The following is a 23496-nucleotide window of genomic DNA, read 5'->3' as shown; positions in this document are numbered from 1 at the left end:
AAAGTAAATGTGATGGAGTAGAAAGCACAATACTTCAGTATGAATATAAAGTATCATAAAATGAAGTATCCTTTAAATACTTGGAATAAATTAATGTCTATACTTAAAAACAGTACTTGAGTAAATGTACTTCCCACCACTGATTTCAAGACAAATCAAATTTTGGTACAAAAGGTATACATTACAACTCTAGTTAGGATATTTATGGTTCAGTGTATTAATACTCTACACATGGCTGATGGTTCTGTCCACATTTGCTCACATGCTTAAATGCCAATGAACTTGTATTTTCTCTCTCTTTCCCACCTGCTTCTGTCCGCAATATGTTGTTTTTGATATTTCATCAGATTTTAAGTTGCTATTCCAACTGGCTCAACCGAACCGTCTTTGTTACTCAGATCTTCCATTAGGTTGATTAAGTAGATCTGGATCACGTGTGGAAGCTTTTGCTAGAAAAGAATGTGGCAGCGAGAGAATATGATATGATTAATGTTTCTGGATTGATGTGGTTTCCATAGCACCTTTATTCAATCTCCCACAGTTCCTGAGCAAATATTTGGTCTTTTATTCTTTGTCCCGTATACATACAAAACTTACACAGTAACTTTTAATGAATTGTGGTGAATACCAAAAGGGTGGGGGAAAAACACTATGATGGTTTAAGAACACAAATAAACAAACAAAAAGTAGCTGTCAGAAGCCGATACATTATGAAATACAAATCTCACGATTGAAAATTAACAGACCTATACACACCTTAAGTGCCCATTCTTACAGTTTGCTTTGCAGCTTGTGCTTTGGTCCAATGTCACTGGTTTGACCGTGTGTGTGCATTATTGATGAGATAAATAACACTGGGTGAGGACCTGTCTCTAGGATAGTTAGTAATAGTACAAGGACACTTTCAGAAGAGTTAAACTAAGCAAGAGCACACATGCTTCTTTTTTCCCTCATATACAGACTGCTTTATATAAAAAGTGCATTGTAATGATATACATTGAGTTGTTTAAAAGTACTATATTCTCTTTCTGTGAAGCTGTAATAAATTCGTAGTGGTGTCTTTTCATTGTGGCAGGCAAAAGTCAGTTTTTAAGGGCAGGGCCAGTGAAGGTAAGAGCCTGCAGCAGGATGCAGAAGGGTTGCCCTTGGTAACGATGTCTCCTACTCCTCCTGTGTTACCACTTCCCAGGGATTGGCACCCCGCATTCATACCAGCCCACGAATGGATGGGGTGTACGTCGGCCAATAACTCCAAATGTAACTGGCTCCTGTCTGTATGCACGATAAAATCCTGTTCAAGAAACAAATGAAAATGCTGTTCATAGCCATTCACAGAAATGCATCAGGAATGGATATATTGGAATGCAATAAAGAACGGAGCATGTCTGGATATGATCATCATTTAACACTTGTTTTGCTAGGAAGTTACAGCATTAATCTTAGAAGGTACAGTATAATTAGTAAAATGCAGTAATGAAAAGCATGTGAGATTGGGCTAAAATATGCAAAACCCTGGTAGGTCCTTTAACAAGTATTCATTTATTCTGCATCTGTATTCTGCATAGATAAGATCAATGCAGCTGGTCCACTAAGGAGCCAGAGAGCCAGATCGCATGGAAACAATGATAATAGGTTAGGTCTAAATATCACAGCCACAAATGTGCAATGTGTGTACAATCTGTTCTTGTTAACCTTGTGCTGAGGGCAGATTATTTGAGAGGTAGGCCGGGCCTGTCCTCCCCTCCATGTAGGAGTCCACAAACTGGCAATGGTCCTCTCCCTGGCCAAATGTATCTCCTATACTGTAAAAGGGCTCTGTGGAGGGAAAAGGGGAAGTGGGTATCATAATTAACCTTGTATAATTAAAAATGTTCTTATTATCTCCAAAAAGAATTCAATATTGTCATGGAGGGTCCAAGAGAAACAGATCTTGGCTGATTAGAACTGGTTTAAAATAGAGGTAAAGTCATTTGTTACCTCTAAGACCATCTCCCATGAAGATCTTGTATCGCAGAGAGTTACACAAAACCACGCCTACAAACTTCCTGTACCATGTCCGCTTGACGTACTGGCTGCCCTTACAGCTGCTGTGGGCTGGGTTATACTTAAAGCTAAAGGGCACCCAGATTGGTTCTCCACCTGAGGAGCAAGGAGGAACAGAGGAGGAGATGCATCATGTTGTGGCGGTAAAATATGCAAAATATACATAGAGGGTGAGAGGATGGAGAGAATAAATCAATTTTGTCTGTGAAGCTGAACAACAGAAATAAAATGCAAGGTTATCACTCAGTATATCAAATATTTGTTGTTACTCTTATGGTTAGATATTAAATGGTCAGTTCCTAAGGTAGCCAGAAGGCATGTGTTTTATACATGCAGCCAAATTCAGTTTATATCTTGTAACCTAGATATTATTATAATTTATACTATTATTGGTTCATAAAGCACTGAATGGTGTAGTGCCAAAATCTGGTCTGATTACAGTCCCAGGAGTCAAAACTAAACATGAAGAAGCAGCATTCAGTTTTCTTGCCCCACATATTCAAAACAAACTCCCAAAAAACTTGAGGTTTTCTTCTGTTTAATCTGTTTTATTCAATTGAGTTTATCTTCTATTTTATTTCACTCTTTTAGCATTCTACGTATGTGTCGTTTTATGTTCCCTTGTGTTTCTTTTATTTTTTGTTTCATGCCTTTTTTCTACCTCATGTAAAGCACCTCTTGATGAAAGGTCTAGGGAGGATTAAGCAGATGAGGTGCACAGTTAGTTTATTCTCGTTTGTGTTTTGTATGCAGTTTGAGTGAGTATGTGTTAGTTCTAAATAAAGTCCTGTAAAAAAGTTTTTAAAAACATACTGCTTATGTCTCACACTATAATATTTAGCAGTAAATATCAATACCCAAATCCTATTACAAATGACACTTTCAATGATAATCTTGATGTCACTGTGTGCTGTCTATAGACTAACTAATGCTGGATTTTTACCAATATTGGTATTTGAGAGTTGAAAAAATCTGATAATGATATCGCCCGATATTCTTTTAACACTTAACACTTAACATACAAACATTCTTGATAAGGATCCCACGGGACATTGTCGTTGAGAAATAAACTGCACAAATTATTTCACCGTTTCTAAACTACCTACACATATCTCTGGGATTTCTGTACTGCAATTTCTTAATACTTACACCATAAGATGTTTCTGCGCTAAGTTAATATTGGCCGATGTATCGCCCTGGCTGATTAATCGGTCGGGCTATAGTGCTCAGTTATTCAGAGTGACGTCTCTCTGCCAGTCATGTAAATACTTTAAACACAGTAGCAATCAAAGGAGTGCTACTGACGGGAAATGGTTGGAGTGGAGTGAAAATCGACACAGAGTTACTGTCTGTCCCGTCATGTTGTTTAGCAGAATGATGGCTCTCTGTTTAAAACCTCAGTGCAGCTTCGGTAGGACATGGCTTGTTGATCTTAAATTACAGATGTGCAGTCGGTGTATGGACTTACCAGGTGGTCTTTCAATGAGAAGGGGATCGTCTGAAAGAAAGAATGCGATCATTTCACAAGGGAGGAAAAGGACACAGACAAGCACTGCAAGTTTAATGCATTCACCTGATTTTGAGAATGAAAGGTAGCATCTGGTAGTTTGCTTCTACTGGAAGGATGGTTTTATATTTGAATATCTTGCATTGCAATAAAATGACATTTTCGTTAAATGCTTGCATACTGCAGTATAGCAGGAAATCTTGACTGAGGGTTGAACTGTAGTCAATGGGGCGTCTCAAAGTTTATCTTTGCAGGCATTGACAGGATACACACCTGATTCAGTGACATAGGTGAGCGTATCGCTGACTGGTCCCAAACCAAACACATTCTTGGCCTGCACTTTGAAGTAGTACCTGAATGAAAACAAACCACAACATAAGGATTTAACAAGAGATTAAGTAGTTAAAGTGTTATTCTGCCAGTTCTGTTGTGCCTGGGTCAAGGTGAGGAAAATGTTAACGACCATAGCAGATGACTGGGCATGCTTTAGGCAGACTGATTTAAGAGTAGTCTGTTTTATATTGGTATGAATCCAAACTGAGCGCAGCATAATAAAATGGCTATTTGGCTCACGTTAAAGGGAGAAGGAGGGAAGGAGAGCGGAGGAAAGGGCGGTGAGGGGAAAAAGAGACATCTAGGCAAGTGGAGATTAACAGATAGGAGGAGAGGATAAGAATGAAAGAGAAAAAAGGAGGGATGTGGAAAAAGTAAAGCACAGGGATAGATGCATGCTGAAAGGGAATGGATAAATGGCAGGAGAGAGAGTCCTCAAAAGAGAAATTTCTCACAGAGAACTTCACTAAATGACTTAAGTTTTCTTGACAAAGAGCAGAACAAAGTCATGCAGTGAGCTCATTTTGTCTCCGGGTGGTGAGAAATTCTAAAATCCTATCAGATTAAAAACAACACCAGCCACTGACAACCTCGAGAGGTTGCAAACTTTTCCACTGTAGATGGCCGATGTGTTTGTGCAAGTGTGTGTTCCTTCATGCAGCGTTGTGTGAGTATGTGCTTTCCTCCAGTCTGCAAGGTCACACACAGTAAGTTCATGGTCTGTCAATTCCTGGCCAAAAACTTTCACCATGTACAGCCACGAGGCCTGGATCCAATCACCACAGCCACGTGACAACAGTGACCAGAATATATATCACCAGAGAGAGAGAGAGAGAGAGAGAGAGAGAGGACAGCAAGGCAGCTGCAGAGAGATGATGTAATGAAAGAAGAAATTGGAGAAGAAATCGGAGAAGGTAGAAAAAAAGAAAATGTGAGCCAGAATATAAAAAAAGAGAATAGACCACAAGATGCTACATCAAGCCAAGCTAGCCATTTGAAACTTCATTCAGAGCGTTGCTCTTCTTGTCTTCTCTTCAGATGAAAATCTATGTGGCAACTGCACATGCTGGAGGCTAAATTTAGCCTGGTCATATTACATGCTCCTCAGTGTACATGATAGTGCACAAAAACTGGTGAACTTGTACAAGTTGATTATAAACTGAAAGTATTCTAAGGCATTTAATAAGCGAGATACCTGAATACAGCAGAAGAAATAAGTACAGAGATAAGACTAGGGTGATTCTTTTCATTATCAATTAATCAGATGGTTATTTTCTCCATTAATGGATACATTTTTTCATCTATAAAACACCAAAGAATAGTGAAAATGGCCATCAGTATTTTCTGGAGCCCAAGGTGACGTCATCAAAACTCTTGTTTGTCCAACCAACAAAGAGAATCAGTTTACTATGATAAGACAAAGAAAAGTAGCAAATTCTCACATTCTCACACAACCTTGAATCATGAAATATTTGGCATTTTTGCTTGAAAAATTAGTTAAAACAATTAATTGATTATCAAAATAGTTGCCGATTACAGAATGACAGGCCAAAGGTCCAAAGTTAAAAGTTTAAAATCATCCAGTGGGATGAGATGTTTTAAAGTCCTTTGTAATTCATTCCATTTATCAATCTTATGAGCAGGAAAACTTGTGGATCCAAGGAAATTTGTCCATATGTGAGTGTACATACGTATGTGTGTGTTTAGGACTATAGTAGCTCAGTATTTCTGGCAACCAGAAGGAGCCTGCAGCATGGGAAATGCCAACAGTGTCCCATAAACCATCCCATGATCAACCGTAACCATGACACACTATTGTGGATACAAACTGGTTGCCAAAGAGGGAAACCCTCTTGGCAGACTCTTGGAAAACTTTACCCATGCACGCAGCTCTGCTGTTTGTGTTCAGCAGCAGGTGTTTGCTTTCCTACAGCCCAAGATGAGACACCACATTATAACACCTCAAACAGATTCATGCTTCCACCGGGCACGAGGACACTTCTGTTTCTGATGAACTCACACATCTGAAACTGTTTTTCCACCAGATAATGGTTAGATTACTTGCTAAAAAGAATGCAGAAATATATTTTTATGAAGTACCACATGGACAATGGCCACATCAGCACTTTTTGGACAGTATCTGGTTGGTTATATGTCACAGAAGTATAAAAACATACTTCTCTCATCTCATCTCATTTGTGCAACAGATCTATGGGTTGTCAGAAAAATATACAGAGCTTGTGTATATTACTGTAGATAGCAGCCCATCTTAACTATGCGTGGTCCACTCCTATTACACACTTCCAGTAAGGACTTTGATTGACTCATTGTTATGTGACATACAGCTTGCTAGCAGGTTCACTTTTGTGTCTGCCATTTATTCAGGTCTCTTCTGGTGCATGCCAATGCTTCATCAAGATGTTTTTAGCGAATGACAGAAGACAGCTTATATTATCTAACTTGCATCATATATTGACAAAATGATAAATAACAGACAAGCAGAACATTTGCTAAGAAGCTAGAGCACTTTTAAACTTTTACCTACATCATTTACACATACAACTTTCAAGCAAAAGGTGCTTTATGCACAGTGGTAACTGGAACAAGAAATAGGTTTTAGGTAAGAACATCTCAACCTTCTCTCTTGGGTCCACGTGCTAAGGGATGTTTCCATGCATTTATTTTGAAAACCGTGACCTGTATCTGGTAGGGTTGTGGAAACATGCTCTAATAATTGAAAATGACAGAGGTGACCGTATCTGTGTGCAAGTGTCAGATAATGTGTGCTTTATTTACGTTCCACTGAATTTTCACATCTTGTTGCAGATTCAAATGTGTTTCTTAACCTGCCTCCTTTCAGCCAAACTGATTTACTTCACTCTGAGGGTTTTTCTGATCTCTTATACAAACATTACAGTATCAGTATCCAACTCACACTCTGCTCCGATCACTGTCGGCCTGGTTTGATATCACAATTGGCAACATATTCCCACATGAACATGGGATAATACCAACAGACACATAAACATGCATACATGAACTCACACGCAGACAAGATGCGTATTCTGTGCATTATATGATGACAAGATAATGATATAAACACACCCCAGCAGAAATAAACACTCCCAAGCCACAGCCAAGCACCTGCATCCGAGGCAGCAACCTGATCATAAACATTACGCGGGGGTCAGGGAAAGGGATCTTGCAAAGAAGCAAATCTTTGTTTGTAAGTTCAGTTTCTTGTTTTCTATGACTCCCATGTGCGAGATGATACTGTGAATCACTGAACCTGAAAGTGTTGCTTGTACTCACATCAACCTCTCTCCGAGCATGTGTATTGTATGCATGCATACACCAGTGATATAAACACACACCAGGTGGTTATGTGTTACCTAGAGTTGGGTTTGAGATTCTCCACAGGCAGGTGTGTCCCGCTGGAGGCTCTAGAGGACCATCTATTGTTGAGGACATCGTCATACGAAGCACTGTGGACCATGTAGCCTGCCGGGAACAATAAAAATACAGAGCAGAGATTGTTAGAAAAAACTAAAATCTGATTTGCTGTAGCAGAAGCAAAGTTAGAACTGAAGAAATTGTCTATGTTTATATCAAGTTTTACACAACAATACCCTGAGGTTCAACATTAAAGTAATACTTTGACATTTTGAGACTTTGACACTCTTTTGCCGAGAGTTAGATGAGACAATCGATCATTCACTCTCATGTCTATAAGGTAAATATGAAGCTACTGCAAGCAGCCGGTTAGCTTAGCTTAGCACAAAAACAGGAAACAGCTAACCTGGCTCTGTCCAAAAGGTAACAAATCCACCTACCAGAAACTCTATAGCCTGCCCAACTTTTTTATTTCATCAAACTTGGACTCACATGACCTATAACTATATATAAAGTACAAACATTTATTTTTTCATTTACTTTTGAGTAGGTGGTCTCCCATATACATTTCACTCTGAAGAAAAACTGCAGCCCTGGCATTTTCTATAACTCATCCAATCTGCCTGTCTCTCTGTCTGTTTTCTTCTTCTTCTCAGTCACGCAGACTAATCCTTAGAATCCAGTAAGCGACCTAAGGTCACGCGACTCTCCATCATTCACTAATTTCAAACTATGGAGACCAGCTCTGCCGCACATCAACCTACCAACTGTTTCTATTGAACTTTTGAGTTTGACTTTCTATTTTTACTGGAGCCGCACCAACACAGCTGGCTGCTGACAGGAGAGAAAGGAAATACTAGCTACTTTGTTTTTCTTCTTTTGGTTTTTCATTCATTTTCCATTCTACATTGTTAAACTGATGGTTTGATAGAGTAGTATTTAGACTCTTGCCTTTGCCATTGGCTTCTGTCCTCTATCTTTTCCTGCTTTAGGTATAAAATGTATTAAATGTTTCCCAAGTTGGTCCAAAATGCAACACTTATAATACTCAGTGAATAATGTGTATGTTTTGTCCAAAACCTTTAGGCAAAAGATCCTCAATGCATCAAAGTAAATGGAACCAGAAGTTGGGGTCAGGTAAAAATTCATACCAGTGTCCCTCATCTCGTGAGTCCACTTGCTAACAGCTGCTTCTATCTACTTGTTTTGAAAGCTGTGACCCATAACTCGTAAGACACGGTTGTGCAAACACGCCCTAATAACTAAAACAGCGCCTTGTGATCGTATCTGCATGTGTGAACTGTGCCTGCATATGTGTGTGGAACAGATAATGTCTGCTGTATTTACAGTCTTTGCAATACTAAAATACTACAGTTTATAAGGAAATTCATAAAAAGAAGTTAATATAACTAAAATTAAAACACAGTGTTTTGGCCAACTTCTTACATAACAGCAGAGAAACACTACATCAGCATCACAACACTTACAATAAATTAGTTTCTGGAATACAACATAGTATGTAAGATAAGACAAATTCACAGAGTATTTGAAATGAGAGAAAATAGTGATTAAGTGCAAAAATGTCCAAATTAAGTACGAAAATGCATTAAAGTAACGCAAAACGTGTCAAGATAGTGTGTGAGCAGAGAGGAAACACCATGGAGAACAGATGGAAAGAAAGAGAACCATATATGTGTTTTACACGTCAGAGGATGGACCAGCCGGCATGACCAGGAGGCTTGTGTTTTCCTGCCAAAGACAACACACTGCCTTGCTAGCTGGCCAGACTGCTAACTCTGATAGTCCACCACGTCTCATACAGTATCAGTCTCTTCTCTGTCCTTTTTAAAAAAAAAAAATCAGTTGAGGTTTGACTGGCGTTCTTTTAATTACGTCATCTCATTGCTCCCCCTTTTTCTGCAGTGGTTTAATGGCACCTGACTGGAGAATTAGCGCCACCAGCTGTTTATCTCGATGCGCCAAACTCCTAATCTCTATAAACAGATACAGTGGTATTTGCCTCCTTCCTGAGTTTTTTTGCATGTTTGTCACACTTAAATGTTTCAGATCATCAAACAAATTTAAAATATTAGTCAAAGATAACGCAAGTAAACACAAAATGCAGTTTTTTAAATGAAGGTTGTTATTATTAAGGGAAAACAAAATCTAAACCTACATGGCCCTGTGTGAAATAGTGATTGCCCCCTAAACCTAATAACTGGTTGGGCCACCCTTTGCAGCAACAACTGCAATCAAGTGTTTGCAATAAGTTGCAATGAGTCTTTTACAGTGCTGTGGAGGCATTTTGGCCCACTCATCTTTGCAGAATTGTTGTAATTCAGCCACATTGGAGGGTTTTCGAGGGTTTTTAAGGTCATGCCACAGCATCTCAATAGGATTCAGATCAGGACTTTGACTAGGCCACTCCAAAGTCTTCATTTTGTTCTTCTTCAGCCATTCAGAGACCCCACAACAACATCCAAAGAACTGCAGGCCTCACTTGCCTCAGTTAAGGTCAGTGTTCATGACTCCACCATAAGAAAGAGACTGGGCAAAAATGGCCTGCATGGCAGAGCGCCAAGACGAAAACCACTGCTGAGCAAAAAGAACATTAAGGCTCGTCTCATTTTTGCCAGAAAACATCTTGATGATCCCCAAGACTTTTGGGAAAATACTCTGACGAGACAAAAGTTGAACTTTTTGGAAGGTATGCGTCCCATTACATCTGGCGTAAAAGTAACACCACATTTCAGAAAAATAATCTCATACCAACAGTAAAATATGGTGGTGGTAGTGTGATGGTCTGGGGCTGTTTTTTGCCCAGTCTCTTTCTTATGGTGGAGCCTACATTGGCTAATTGCTGATTTTTATGGAAATTCTTTTAAAATTTTTGCTACATTTGGAAGGAAAATTGACTATTGACAGTTTGGACCAAAAATTCACATCTCCTGGAGAACACTAATGTAGAGGGTACTATCAGGGCAGAGAAAAAATAAAACTTAAATTTCTTAATAAGTCAAAACAAACACTAACGGCATATATACTGATTTCTTAGCAAAAAATTATTTCAATTTTAGTTTTTGAAAAACATTTCTTACCTGACACCATATCATCCTTCAGTGGGCGGGCCCAGTCCAGGATGATAAATGAGTGGCAGCCCTCCATGGCAACCACAGTGAGGTTATGAGGCTTGTTTTTGGGAGGCTGTTTCTGATTGGCTGCCAGACTGTCCTTCTCTATCAGGTCTTCTAGGATGTCAACCTGAAGATACTCCAGAGCCTCCGTCAAGGAGCAAGGAGCACCTGGGTCCTTTCGGATGTAGTTCACATAGGGAGCTGATGGGAGGAAAAAGTGATGGAAAGGAATCAAGTTGTTTATTTTAACTACATGATTTCCTAATATAGGCGAGTTAGAACAAATTCAAATCTTGCATTATTTATAAAAATCATTGAACTTAATGGGACAAACTTTGGTATGTAACACAGAATTTAAAAGATACTACTGCTTTGTCAGTCCTATTTAGTCATTTTGAAATAATTTGTTGGTAGTATTTTTGTGGGAATCAGAAGTTAGCCTGGTCGCTCATGTGACCATCCCCCTATCGTTCGTTTTTGTTTGTTTTCAATGACTCTGGAAATGCCAGCTGGACATACAGCTGTGAATACTTGAGATATCTCACAATTCCTAGTCTGACTGAGATTTAGAGGGAACCACTGGAGCCTGGAGTTGCTCCCACCTCCCCAGATGATTGGCTGTCTGCGCAGGCCAAGAGTCTAACACGTGTCAGTATCTACACATCAACACAGTCTGTGAGGCTGTGTGGGTTTAGGCTGTTACAAGCTCCTACTGTATGTGTATACACAGTCATATGGCTTAGATATTATACATTCATACACTGAAATACTTCTGTCGTCAAGGTGAGCAGATTTATGTGTCTGTCTGTACACAGGGTGCATGTAAGGCTGTATTTTTGTAGAGCATCCATATGTCCAGGATCTGTGTAAGCTCATGCACACAGAAGATCCAGATGTTTTGCTTTGCTCATGCGTTCATTTTTAAATGATAAAAGCACTTCCCCACAGAGACACACTATCTTCTTCTGCTTGTTGAAAAACCAAATCCAAAAACACTGACAAAAACTGGCGTGCGTGAGCCTGACAGGGATCAAATGTCAGTGGGAAACAGCATCAGGACAGTTCACATAATGACACAACTCTAATATCAGTCTAGTAAGGCATAAATTAGCATTGTAATAGTCCAAACATCCTGGTACTCATTTTCTAGTCCAATGTGGCAAACTCCATCCATCTGGAACTTACTGTAAAGCCAATTCACACAACTGCTAAGAATTATTAGTTATAATACTTTTTGTCCCACGTCTGCCTTGGGCTAGATTCATTCAAACGAAACCATGCCTGGACAGATAAAGAGACAAAGGGGAAGTCTCTGTCAGACAGTTCATGCAAAGCATGTTAGTCAACTGGCAGGGTGCTGAGGTGGACCTAAAATATATTAATCTAATAAATAGGAAAGAGGATGTCTCCAAATTGAGCCAACACAGTCATCTCTCTGTGCTGAGGTCAGCACCCTTAACTTTTATTATTTCCACTGCTTTTCTGCTCTTGCCTGTTTTTATCTCAGGAAGAGTAATAGCTTTCAGATGTCACTATGAGAGGTGTGTGATCACAAGATAGTCGTTGTTTACCAAGATAGATGATGTCCAGAGTAAGTCATATTATTGTTCCACTGTTGCTTCTAGAGTAGATGATACTGATAGTTCTGACATTGCACTGATAAAGACACAGCCATAAATCTTCCCTTTTAAAAGGTTTCTAAGAAAGATCAATATAAATGACAACAATGAAAAGTTGCATTTAATCTGTCAATAAATTATAGTGAAGCCATTAGTCAAGGTTTTATCCACATCGTTAGACTAGCAACAGGCACACATTGAAGCTAATGGCACTCTGGGCTCATTCACATCCAGAAAGATAACTCATGGCATTGCATTATTTTGCATCAAGTCCGAAAAAACGACTCATGGGTTTTTGGAACAGGACCCATTCTAAGGACCAAAAGTCACGATATCTCAGCTTCCACAGCATTGATTTTGACTATTATTTTTATAATCTGTCTCTTGCAAGTCCCCCAACTTTATGAAGGTGCAATATTAAATTGCTGCAGTATTCTTTTAATACTCGTTGATAGAACTCTATTCATTTTAGCTATTACTAGGCTACAGCTTCTCTAACTTATCGAAATAGTAAAAGCAAGGTTTATTCCTAGGTTTCCCGAAAGAAAATATAAACATTTTAATATGTTGGTTTTGGGTAACTGGCCATGGTATAAGTGGAATAATCCACTGTGACTTGTACAGTTATGAAAAATAACTTGCTCAGCACAGTATGTGGGGGTTCTTTGCCTCCATGTTGTGGGTTATATTTTGATAACCACTCTACTCTTAATACATTATCCCTTACTTGCTCTGGGTAAATAGAATGACTTTGTTCCAACTATGTTAACTATTAAAACTTCAGTAAGTACATACTGATATTCTTGTAGTTACAATATCTTCGTAATTATTATTTCAACAGCTGAAACATGACAAAAAGTACAGTCATTAAACAAGGCAATATTAAAAGGACCTCTGACATTATGTAGTTTGTAGAAAGTTGGAGTAAAATAGATGCTGTTTAGATTTCTGTCAAGAGAATACTGCAGTCTGTTTGTGCAGCCAGATGAGGTGATAAGAGGCCAAAGTAAGCACATATGAACAGTAAAAAGAAAGCAGGGGGCCAAAGTTTACTGGGGTCAAGTCTGGAGAACCTGAACAGTGTCCTCAGTGAACTTTGTTATTATGATCCAATTACGGTTGCATGGAACCAGTTTGAATCAACTATTAGAGATAAACTTATTCCCATTTTCCATACAAGTGATAAATTCATATATGTATTTCACAAATCAGTGGTTGAGTGGTTTATTGTTTGGCACTTAAACAGTTTGCATGGGACCCTATTGTAGCTGCAATGGCACCTACATTATGATATGGATGAAAAATTACTTACACACAACACAATGTTTGTAGATGTTTCCTTCTTTTGGCCAATAGTTACTGTAAAATCCGATAGGGTATTATATTTATGAGATATTGCTGAGAAAGCCAAGATAGAGTTCCAAATGTATTACTCCTCCACGAAAAAAAAAAAACAGAACTCCCATCAGCCTGTCATTATTTACAGCACCGAGAGACCTTCATCACACACATGCACCCCCCCCCCCCCAAAAAAAACAAAAAAAACATGTAATACTCAGAAAACAAGCTTGGTCAATCATGCTCTTTGACTTTCTTAGCAAGAGACCTATGCTATTTATTACGTTGTGAGGTAAAGATAATATGTGTCTTTCTTTGGCATGTACAGTAAACTAAACTCACAGAAACCAATAAAAAGGTATAATCTCCTGCTTCTTGGGAGAAGTATTAGGTGAAGGAAGGTTTTTTTTCCATATATCAGGTATCTGAGAAGGTTAAGTTCCTTTCAAAAAACAATCCATCATGCACAATGGGAATGTGATATTTAACCTAAAATCTGTATTTAGAGGTACACAGCAAACTCAAAGCTTAACCCTGGAAGAGAAACCAACAGAAAAGTATAATATCTTGCTGCTTGGGAGAAGCATAAGTGTGCATAAGCACAAGGTTTTTCATACATTAAGTGAAGGTATAACTTACTGTATATCTGTCTGAAGGGGTTGAAGTTCCTTTTAAAAAGAGATCCATCATGCATAACGGAAATGTGATAATAAATCTGAAATCTAAGTTATCTAAGGTTGCGATTAGATTAAGTTGTACACCACACAGAGGAAGACAGGAGGGCATTTGTGCAAGAGTAACTTCACATGAGCATACACTTGTTGATAGACACACTTATTTATGTCTTTGAGTACCTGTAAATCGCTTCTTCCCACTGATGTCAAACTCAGACGAAGGGCCTTTGTTGATTGGTCTGGTGTCTAGCTCCGGAGTCGGGATCTCTGTGGTGGTGGTGGTGGTGGTGGTGGTGGTAGTGGTAGTGGTAGTGGTGGTGGTGGTGGTTGGCAGGGTGGTCTGGACAAAAAACTCATCTGGCAACAACACATGTGTCAGTGAGCTTTTGATTTAAATAGATTTACGTTATTTACATCCTATCTCAATAACATGCTGCTGTGTTTCATTAATCCTTTGTAATTGGCACCTTGATCTGTGTAATAAGAGTGTCAAATTGATTTAATTAATGGTGGGCAGATGTGTGAGCTCACTTTGAAATAACCCCTTTTCCCTCTAACACCCAAAGCTGTATTCTTATGTAATGTTTTGCTATCCATATTTTCCATGTGAGGGGGGGCTTGCTGACAACGACTATTTCACAAGTCTCCAAGGCTGACAAATGTGAAGGGATTCAGTGGGTGAAATTCAATTAGCTCCCTCCTCTTTCTTCACTGTTTTTTTTCCTGTGCCGCATCAGTGGACCTTGGCATTACATCATGGTCCACACACATGCAACCAGCTTTGAGCCATGGCAGGGAAATGCTAAGAAAATATTGTAACGCTCAATGTGTCTTTTCTAGCAAAACCCAAAACAGAAAGAAAATATCAAATACTTCTCACATGCAACAGATTCCTTGAGAAATTTGGTTGATGTGCGCCTGCAGTTTTCCGTTCAGCTAGTGTTTGGCTGAAGCCGGGCTTCATCTATTACATTACAAAGCAATGTTAAGAACAGCTAATATGTTGCATTAAATCATAAGGCAGGGCATTGTCTTCAGCTTAGTAAGGCAGTACACATGCTCTATAGTCCAGTTTTTGGAATAAAAGTGATTAAAAACAGCCCATAATGGAAATTATCCAAAAACCCAGCAATGAACCAAGACCAAGTCAAACAGACTTACAAGAAGAGAAACAAAGTGAAGACCACAGGCAAGGCAAATAGGAAGAGGCAGGAAGAGCTAGCAAACAGATCAACTGACAGATAAACAGACAATTAACAAACAGTGCAGTACACAGTTAACAAACAATGAGCGTATAGTGCAGTTTAGTCCATCCCAGCCCAGTGGCGGTAGGTCGGTCCGAAGCCAAACTCAGCCAATACCTTTCTTAAGAGCTAAAGCATCAGGCACCATGGTCACTGTAACCATGTGGTCGATTTCCATTCCTGAGGATTCCTCTGTCAGAGAAGTAGAACAAGCTGTAGCATCAATTTCACATGACCATGTACACATTTCTGAACTGGCATACACACATAGACATGTACACCAACGCACCCATATAGACAAACATACTTGAACACACAGGTACAAGCACTGATACATACATATTTTGACACTTAAGTAATCCCTACAGGTCCCACTTTCTCCATTTTAGAATTTCCATGGAAACATCTTTCCAGCTGTCTGAGTTTGACGTTGTACATTCTCCTGCTGCACTAATAATAGATACTGTATGGTATGGAGCTGCCACAGTGGGAAAAAAATCATTGTCATAGTATTTTGTTACAATGGGAAAGTTTACTCATTATAACAAGTATACTGTATGTCATCATAACAAGACAACTTCACCATTACAATGACAAGTTTTTGAGGTATAATGAGATGTTTTTTTGTGAGACTTTATCTGTTTATCTGTTGTGTTACAATGAGACCAATATCTCAGAAATTACACTGAATATATAATTAAGTATCACTATGGTTCTTTCTCAAATACACAAAGTTAAAAAAATATTTGTAGGCTCCACACACTAAAAATCTATTTATTGCTTGGCAAGATTTTATTGTGTTAGCCATCAACCAAATACTGTAAGACTTCATCACTTCCTTCAAATATTCACATCCAGTTCCTCATTACAGCTGCAGCATCACTGCTTATTTGTTTATATTTCGAAACCCTGGCTGACATGGATTATGGCAAATAATTTGTACATTTACAGTGCATTTGAAGTTCATAATGCAACACAAATAACAAAAATGAAATGTTTTTTCTGACAATGGCAGTTCTGTGCTTACATAGTCAGATGTATCTATATGTGGGTGCTCTTATAAATTAAATATTACTTAAATTATATTTTCTATTTTAATCTAAATTCTACAAATCTAATTATATATCAGATTTATATCTCACCATGTGTGCTTTAATAACTACAATAGTATAATACAAGTATGTTTTATTCATTGTCGTTGTGTGATAATGCTGATGGCAGTGTGTAATTGACAGCTCGTAGTGCATTTAAACCAGCAGTACTCTGACCACAGCCAGTACCCAGATGTGGAGACTTACATGTGGTTCCTGTGGTCTCACATAAACACACACACACACACACTGACCAGATCACACAGTTAAGACACACACAGTTATAGAGTTATTGGACTCTGTGGGTACAGACAGGAAACACTCATGGCCTTGGCCTGGATACATATGACAAACAATACAAGTAAAAGATTTAGTGAAGTCATAATTATTTATATTCACTATTCTGGCTCTAAACCGCTTCACTGAACTTGACTTCAGTTCTGTGGAAAAGCTATTTACTAAGCAATATTGCAATTTACAGCACTGCAGTATTTAGTTTCATTCCTGTAGCACAAATCTCTCTTTAGATCAGTCTTTCAAAATGCTGTCTGCAGTGTGTTATGGTGAATTTCAAGTACTTCTCAAAGACTTACCTTCTGGATAACAGTCCAATATTCCTTCTGGGTCCAGCACTGGATACCCGTATTCATCTGTTTTGGAGAAGGTTCCAGGTGGACAGGTTGGGTACAGCAGTGCAGTGGTAGACTCCTCTGTGGTCCATTCAGTGGTGATGGGTTCAGGTGTGGTGGTAGGAGCCATGGTGGTGGTGGTGGTGGTCCTGAGGTGAGGAAGGTCCAAGCCAAGCACAGGTTTCCCTCCAACCATGATGACCTTGTCTTTGGGGTTGACCACAGGCCGGCTATCTCGGCCGTGGCCAAACAGAGCCAGACCTTCCTGGTTTACCAGGGGACTTCCCATGAGGTCTAGCAGTCGGTGGAGCAAGAAGGAGGTTGAAACAGAACATTCACGATTTTGTTTTGAACAGTAAACTAATAATGAGAATGATTAAAGTAATTTTTTATATACATGTTCAAGCTGTACTGTAAATGTCATGTAAGATTGACTTAAGCATATCACCAAAAATAGTGCGTCCATCCTCTCCAAGCACCACTCTGTTAGGTTTGCCCTGGGAGTCCTGGAGAACTTGTCCATCCTGGTTCATAAGAACCCCCTGCTCCAAGTCTACCACCTGGAGAGACAAAATGATTTGCCAAATCTATACAGCAATATAGATAAAATGTGAACTATTGCCTCATCTTGACTGTGAGATTTAGTGAATTTGTACTCCTATTCACTACTCTTTCTTGCAAACATATTCGTTCAATCAACAATTAGAATGGGAACAATTGATCTTTAGCATTTCAAAAATATTTTAGAAGGATGAATCAAATTTTGAAGCATTAAAGGAATAGTTCAACATTCAAGTTCAAAGTTCTATGTGCCAGACTATTTCTTGGACCGGCACAATAAATTCCTGGAGTCTTGTTGTCACTCACAGGTTGCAAGCCTACCGGCGAAGACTACCTTTGGACAGAGCCAGGCTAGCTGTTTCCCCTTGTTTCCAGTCTTTATGCTAAGCTAAGCTAACCAAATCCTGGCTATAGCTTCATATTTACCACACAGATATAAGAGTGGTGCCGATCTTCTCATCTAACTCTTGGCAAGAAAATGAATACGTGTATTTCCCAAAATGTTGAACTATTCCTTAAAAGTGATACATTACAGTACAATCTACAGTATTTCATGCTAAAACATGCCAGTAACAAAAGAAAGTACTTAGACCGTATCTACCTGGTACACTAATATGCATTGCACGTGGTTTAGCTCGAAGACTCAAGAATATTATTCTTCACAATGTAAGATTACAACTATGGTTACAATCACTTCATTAAACTTAGTTACCCATTTGGTTCCATCAGGTCCAGTAATAAACCTTTGACCAACGGCCTTGCTGGTTCCATGAGAGGAAGAGGACTCTTTATCATTTGTTGCTGTCAGGTTGGGTCGTCCATTTTTACCTAACGATTATAAGATTTAAGCAGAGCCATTTTGCTATTAAATAATTTACTGATTACAGTCTCATACACCAACACATTATCTATCATTTAGTGTTTTGCTCAAGAAAGTCCTTGCACCTTTTGAGTAATACAGTAGCTGGCAGTGGCAGCAACTTTTCACATGCACTTTACCAATGGACTTTACCATTTCCATTGCTAGGCTTGAGTTGTCCTCCATTTGTTGGTTTCCCTCTGACGATAGGATTGCGAGACCTTCCTCCCTGGCCCCTAAAGCTGTCTCTAGATGATGATGAAGATGTGGAGGACGACGATGTGGACTGGGAGTTGCCTCCAATTAATCCCCCGGTCTTTGTCACAGTAGTGCCACTGCCCACATCACGATCTGAGGTCAAAACTGGCTGAGGCACATTTGAGGAAGAAGAGGAGTCAGCTGATGATGAGGAGTCAGATGTTGAAGAACCCAGCCTTGAGTTCTGTGCTGGCTGTGGTCTGATGGGAAGCCTAGATCCACCAAACTGCCTATTAGCCAGCAGAGGAGAGCGTACCCTCCCATTCACCCCTACACCAGGACGACGATGAGTTGGAGTGACTCCAGATGGTGAGCCAGGTCTTGTCCTAGAAGAAGTTTCCCTTGTATCCACACTCTCATTGTCCTCTATGCTTCTGTGAGGGTCAGCTGAAGTTATAGTAGGATTCTTTCGGGCCGCTGAGGGGTCTGCAACTTTATCATTTTTTCCACTGATTTCTCTACTCCTCTCATCGAGATAATCCTTATTATGATCATTATTATTGTCATTAGAGGTTCCTCTATGGATGGGCTCACTTGAGTGTCCATTTGAGGAATGATGGGAACCAGAGTTTGAAGAAGTGGCTGCTGAAGATGAAGAGTTCAAGGTAGTTGGGTTTCTAGTGTGACTAGATGCTGTATTTTGATTAGTCAAAGAAGGCTTAACTGAACCCGCCCCAACCCCATGCTTTAGTGAGTCATCGTGAGTTGAAGGAGTCCTCAAATCTTCACTAGTCTCCTGTATCGTGGAAACTCCTGCAGCACCTGTGGCTCCTGAAACCCTAGTGGGTGTCCCCCTTAAGACGGGTCTGCCGGCGCCCATGGAGGATGAAGCCCTGGTCCAGGGGGTCCTACCATCCGGTCTGGAAGAAGAGCCTCTAGTCCCTGAACCGAACCTGCCTGGGTAACGGGTAGCTAGCCAAGGGAATCTTTCAGCAAATGATGGGCTAATTCTGGTACGAGGAACCACAGGTTTTTCATTACTGCTCTCCTCTCTTCCCTCTTCCTCCACTCTCTCCTCCTCTGTGGGTTGTGTTTTAGAGCTTGAAGTAGGCTCTTCAACTTTAGTTACTACTGAATCTGTGTTTTTGTAATTACTGTCATTATTTCCCTCCCGCATTGCTGTGTCTCGCTCAGGTGATTTGTGTGAACTCTGTGTGTTGTGCGTGTTGTGTGAAGTTGCAGGGCTGTGAGATCCTCTGTGTGAAATCGACTGAGAAGAGCCTGGTGTGTCTTTGGTGGATGGGTGGTTTGAGCTGCTATGTGAAGTGGATGGATTAGTGCCTGAGCTCTGCAAAGTTGTAGAGCTTTGAGACCTAGACTCTGATGTGGACTGTGATTTGTCAAAATTATATGTATCTGATGTTGCCTGGCTGTGGGCTGCACTTCCTGAAGCGGACCTGGATGTTGCATGGGATGTTTCATGGTTTTGAGTCCTGTCTGGTAAAGTGGACTGTGATGTTGTTGAACCACGTGTGTTTGATGTTGCTTGGTTCAGAGTTCTGCTTGGTACATTCAACTGTGAGGTGACAGCAGGTTTGTAACCATTCAGCATTCGAGTTGAATTCCCTCTAAACAAAATTCCTGGAAGTCTTCGACCATAACCATATCTAGAGCCAAGCCCAGACCCATTGGTGCGTCCTGCTGAAGCCGAACCTCTACCTACAGCCTCTGTCTGCTGTGAATTGGTCTCTTTTACGACTGTAGTGGAGGGTTTTGTATGTGTTATGCTGGGCTTATCGTAGGCGTTTTTTCCCTCTAAGTATTTGGAAGCTACATAGTCCTTTCTACTGGCTGCCGACTCTTGAATACGTGAAGAAGAGGATAATGAGGTTGTAGAAGGTGAGGATGCTGAGGATGAAGATGAACTAGAGGGAAAAGAAGATGAGGAGGAATCAGAAGAAGTGGACAAAGTGGCAGAAGATGAGGAGGATGAAGTAGAAGAAGATGAAGAGGTGGATGAGGAGGAGGAAGCAGCCTTGGATCTTGGTTTTTGATGGACCCTGATCTTAATGGGCCGTCTGAGAGGTGGATTAGGACGAGTAGATGCAGGTTTAGTTGGGGAGGGCGTCAAAACTTTGAAGCTGGGGGTCTCAGTAGTCAGGGGCTCTCCATCATATTCCACTTCATCTTCAGATTCAGGGGAAACATCATTGTCTGGTTCTTTCGTCTCCAGTACAACCTCCATGGTTGTTGTCTCTTCTACCGAAGGTGGCGCTGTGGGTATTTTCTCTTCTTCCTCCTCATCTTCTCTATCTTGAACTCTTCCTCTGGACGACCCTCTGTTCCCCGTGTTCCTGACTGAGCCCCTTACAGAGGAGAAGATGCTGTGATAGGAGCGTGTCTGAGTAAGTGGGCGTACACGCCTGTTGACAGGTGCAGCAGGGCGTAGCTGTGAGGGTGTTGTTGGTTTGTCTGGCACTTCTGTAGACTGGAGGTCAGATTCATCATGGTCGGTATCCTGTTTGGAAGGAGTATGACTAGTCCTGCGGCTGTCCTTGGTTTTTGAGAATGATGAGGCAACGCTGCTGGCTGGCAGTAGACAAAAATTGGCATGAATTAAGAATTAATAAAATTTTCAAACATATATGCACACACATTCTGTATACATTAAAATGTGCTTACATCCTGGCATGGCAACACTGAGAACCTTGCTCTGTGGTCCCTGTCCCCTCCTGTTGGTGGCTCTAATCTTGAAGATGTACCGGTCTCCGGGTGTAAGGCCATCTATGGTGGCTGTGGCGGTGCTGCCACGGTACGTCACACTTTTCATTCCAAATGGCTTCATAGCAGGAGCATAAGACAGGATGTACTCTGTGTGGAGGTAGAGCATGAACAACTGTTGTGAGGAGAGGTAGTGTTTGTTTTTCAACAAGCCCACACAGTAATGGGTATGTAACATTTTAAGATTCAAGACATCTCTCCCTTTGAAATATTCAATATTTGCGAGGACTCATTGTACTGTTATATTTGTATTCCACTCAAAAAGTGGAAACTGGTTAGCCTAGCTTGCTAACATTAGCACTGATTCCATTAGACATTATTTTTCTTTCATTTCGTTATTTGAAAACCTCTGACACCCACTCTGTACATTAACCAGATGTATTCTTAGTGCCCATCCACTCAGATATTGTGGATTGTATGTACCAATCAAATGACAGTACTGATAAATAAAACTTAATAAAACTTCTTCTTTTTGGTAATTATAAATTTGACCAAATAAGTCCACAAGTCAAACACCAAGGAAATATACACTGATTTCTTAGCAAAAATGAATTTATTTTCAATTTGACTTTAATCTGCCTGGCCTGACCTCTTATCCTCCCATTGGGTTCTTCAGGTGGATCCCATGTTGCTAAGACAGCTGTTCCTTTGCCTCGTAGTGGCTTGACCTCAAAGTTCTCTGGTGGCCCAGATGGTGCTAACAAATGAGGAGAACACACATGAATAGAAAGACAGGAGTGAAAGGAGCAGCAGCAGGACAGAAACCAGAAGCAGCATAGAGGGGAACAGGGTGAGGAAATTGCTACTTAAAGTGTGTAAAAAACAGAGAGGACATTTGTGCCAGGAGGCTTCAACTGAGGAAAGTACTGCTGCCATACATTGTCAGGAACCTCCCCTTGAGATCATGTATGGAACTGCTGATGGAAATCGGATCTGAGAGCCAGGCAGTAAATGCTGACATTCCAATGAACTGCAGCTCAGGAGCTGCTATGACATGGTATAAAAGCTGCAATCATGACAGAGCTGCAGCCAAAGCTCGAATCAAATATCAAATGGGAGTATTAGGCAGCAAATGTGATGAAGTGTGGTATGAGGAAATAAGAAGAAAAGAGTTAACAGACATGGTTATGCAAGGCTGAATTCTTTTCTGCTGTCTAAAGCCATTCCTCTGAAGAAGAAATCACTATTCATCACTTTTCCTAAGCTGCATTGCCACCTACAAAATGGTATTCTATAAGCAATCCTCAGCAGGCAGTGACTGTGCATACCTGACTCAGGGGTCCTCTGAAACACGGAGACGCTCCACTTCCCATCATTTTCTCCCTGAGAGATTCTGACAGAGAACTCATACATGCCGTCAGCAGACAGGGTGTCTATCATCACTCTCCTCTGGGTGCTGTCCTTGTACTCCCAGCGTGCGGACTCACCCTTTTCCCTGTATCTAACTGTGTAGGATCTGGGTTAAGAGAAAATGGGGATGTTTTATTCCAGTTGAAAGGGTTAGCGTTCTTTCTCACTCAGTCTTTCCTTGTCTTTAATTCACTTTTTTTCTCTCTTTATGCCTCATTAATAGACACACACACTTAAACAGATCCCACCTGGATACCCCGGGGGCGACCTTCCCCATCTCAACAGCAGGGTCAACCCAGGAGATGAGGACTGACTGAGGAGACATGACCCTGACACTGATGTCCCGGGCCTCGTACTCCAGTGGCTCTGGACAACAGACACACACAAAGACGTAGGGACAAATCTAGGTCCAAACCAATGTTAAAATCACCTCTAAGATCACTGAATTTGGTTATAGGTTGGTCTCTGGTTTATCTCATTTTGGCTACCATGACAACCAAAAATTCACGCAGTTTACAACTTACATTGTTACTGATGAGCTGTTTTGAGATATTTACAATGCAAAGAAAAACATAAATGTGTAGAGGAATGCATTGATTCTCTATAAACCTGCAGGTACCTGGAGTGGTTGTTTTGGTTGCGACTGCTCTGTTGGCCGGTGCGCTCTGGCCCTGGGCTTTCTGTGCCTGCAGTGACACCACATGAACGGACTCAGATGCTATGAATAGAAAGGGATACCAGG

General features: G+C 40.4%; 1 protein-coding gene across 5 annotated transcripts in view; it reads right to left on the bottom strand.

Moving 5' to 3' along the window:
- Nucleotides 1–504: 504 nt before the first annotated feature.
- The window catches only part of fndc1 (fibronectin type III domain containing 1), a 46004-nt gene continuing 23012 nt past the window's right edge, over nucleotides 505–23496 (bottom strand). For 2 of the 5 annotated variants that reach the window (XM_044169353.1, XM_044169352.1), the window contains 18 exons: nucleotides 23374–23472; nucleotides 23003–23120; nucleotides 22673–22860; nucleotides 21994–22101; nucleotides 21306–21494; nucleotides 18579–21212; nucleotides 18279–18394; nucleotides 17454–17565; nucleotides 16970–17299; nucleotides 15403–15477; nucleotides 14222–14398; nucleotides 10375–10611; nucleotides 7276–7384; nucleotides 3824–3903; nucleotides 3512–3541; nucleotides 1978–2139; nucleotides 1693–1815; nucleotides 505–1291 (listed from right to left, as the gene is read on the bottom strand). In XM_044169353.1, the coding sequence (XP_044025288.1) occupies nucleotides 1176–1291; nucleotides 1693–1815; nucleotides 1978–2139; nucleotides 3512–3541; nucleotides 3824–3903; nucleotides 7276–7384; nucleotides 10375–10611; nucleotides 14222–14398; nucleotides 15403–15477; nucleotides 16970–17299; nucleotides 17454–17565; nucleotides 18279–18394; nucleotides 18579–21212; nucleotides 21306–21494; nucleotides 21994–22101; nucleotides 22673–22860; nucleotides 23003–23120; nucleotides 23374–23472 (5003 nt within the window). In that variant the 3' untranslated portion in view covers nucleotides 505–1175. Of the gene's footprint in view, nucleotides 1292–1692; nucleotides 1816–1977; nucleotides 2140–3511; nucleotides 3542–3823; nucleotides 3904–7275; nucleotides 7385–10374; nucleotides 10612–14221; nucleotides 14399–14921; nucleotides 15006–15402; nucleotides 15478–16969; nucleotides 17300–17453; nucleotides 17566–18278; nucleotides 18395–18578; nucleotides 21213–21305; nucleotides 21495–21993; nucleotides 22102–22672; nucleotides 22861–23002; nucleotides 23121–23373; nucleotides 23473–23496 lie in introns of those variants that run through there. The other 3 variants (XM_044169356.1, XM_044169355.1, XR_006374935.1) reach the window with 3 other exon arrangements.

Source organism: Siniperca chuatsi, linkage group LG16 (assembly GCF_020085105.1).
Source record: "Siniperca chuatsi isolate FFG_IHB_CAS linkage group LG16, ASM2008510v1, whole genome shotgun sequence".
NCBI classification, from domain to species: domain Eukaryota; kingdom Metazoa; phylum Chordata; class Actinopteri; order Centrarchiformes; family Sinipercidae; genus Siniperca; species Siniperca chuatsi.
Note: the sequence above shows the minus strand (reverse complement) of the source record. Positions and strands in the feature narration are given on the sequence as shown.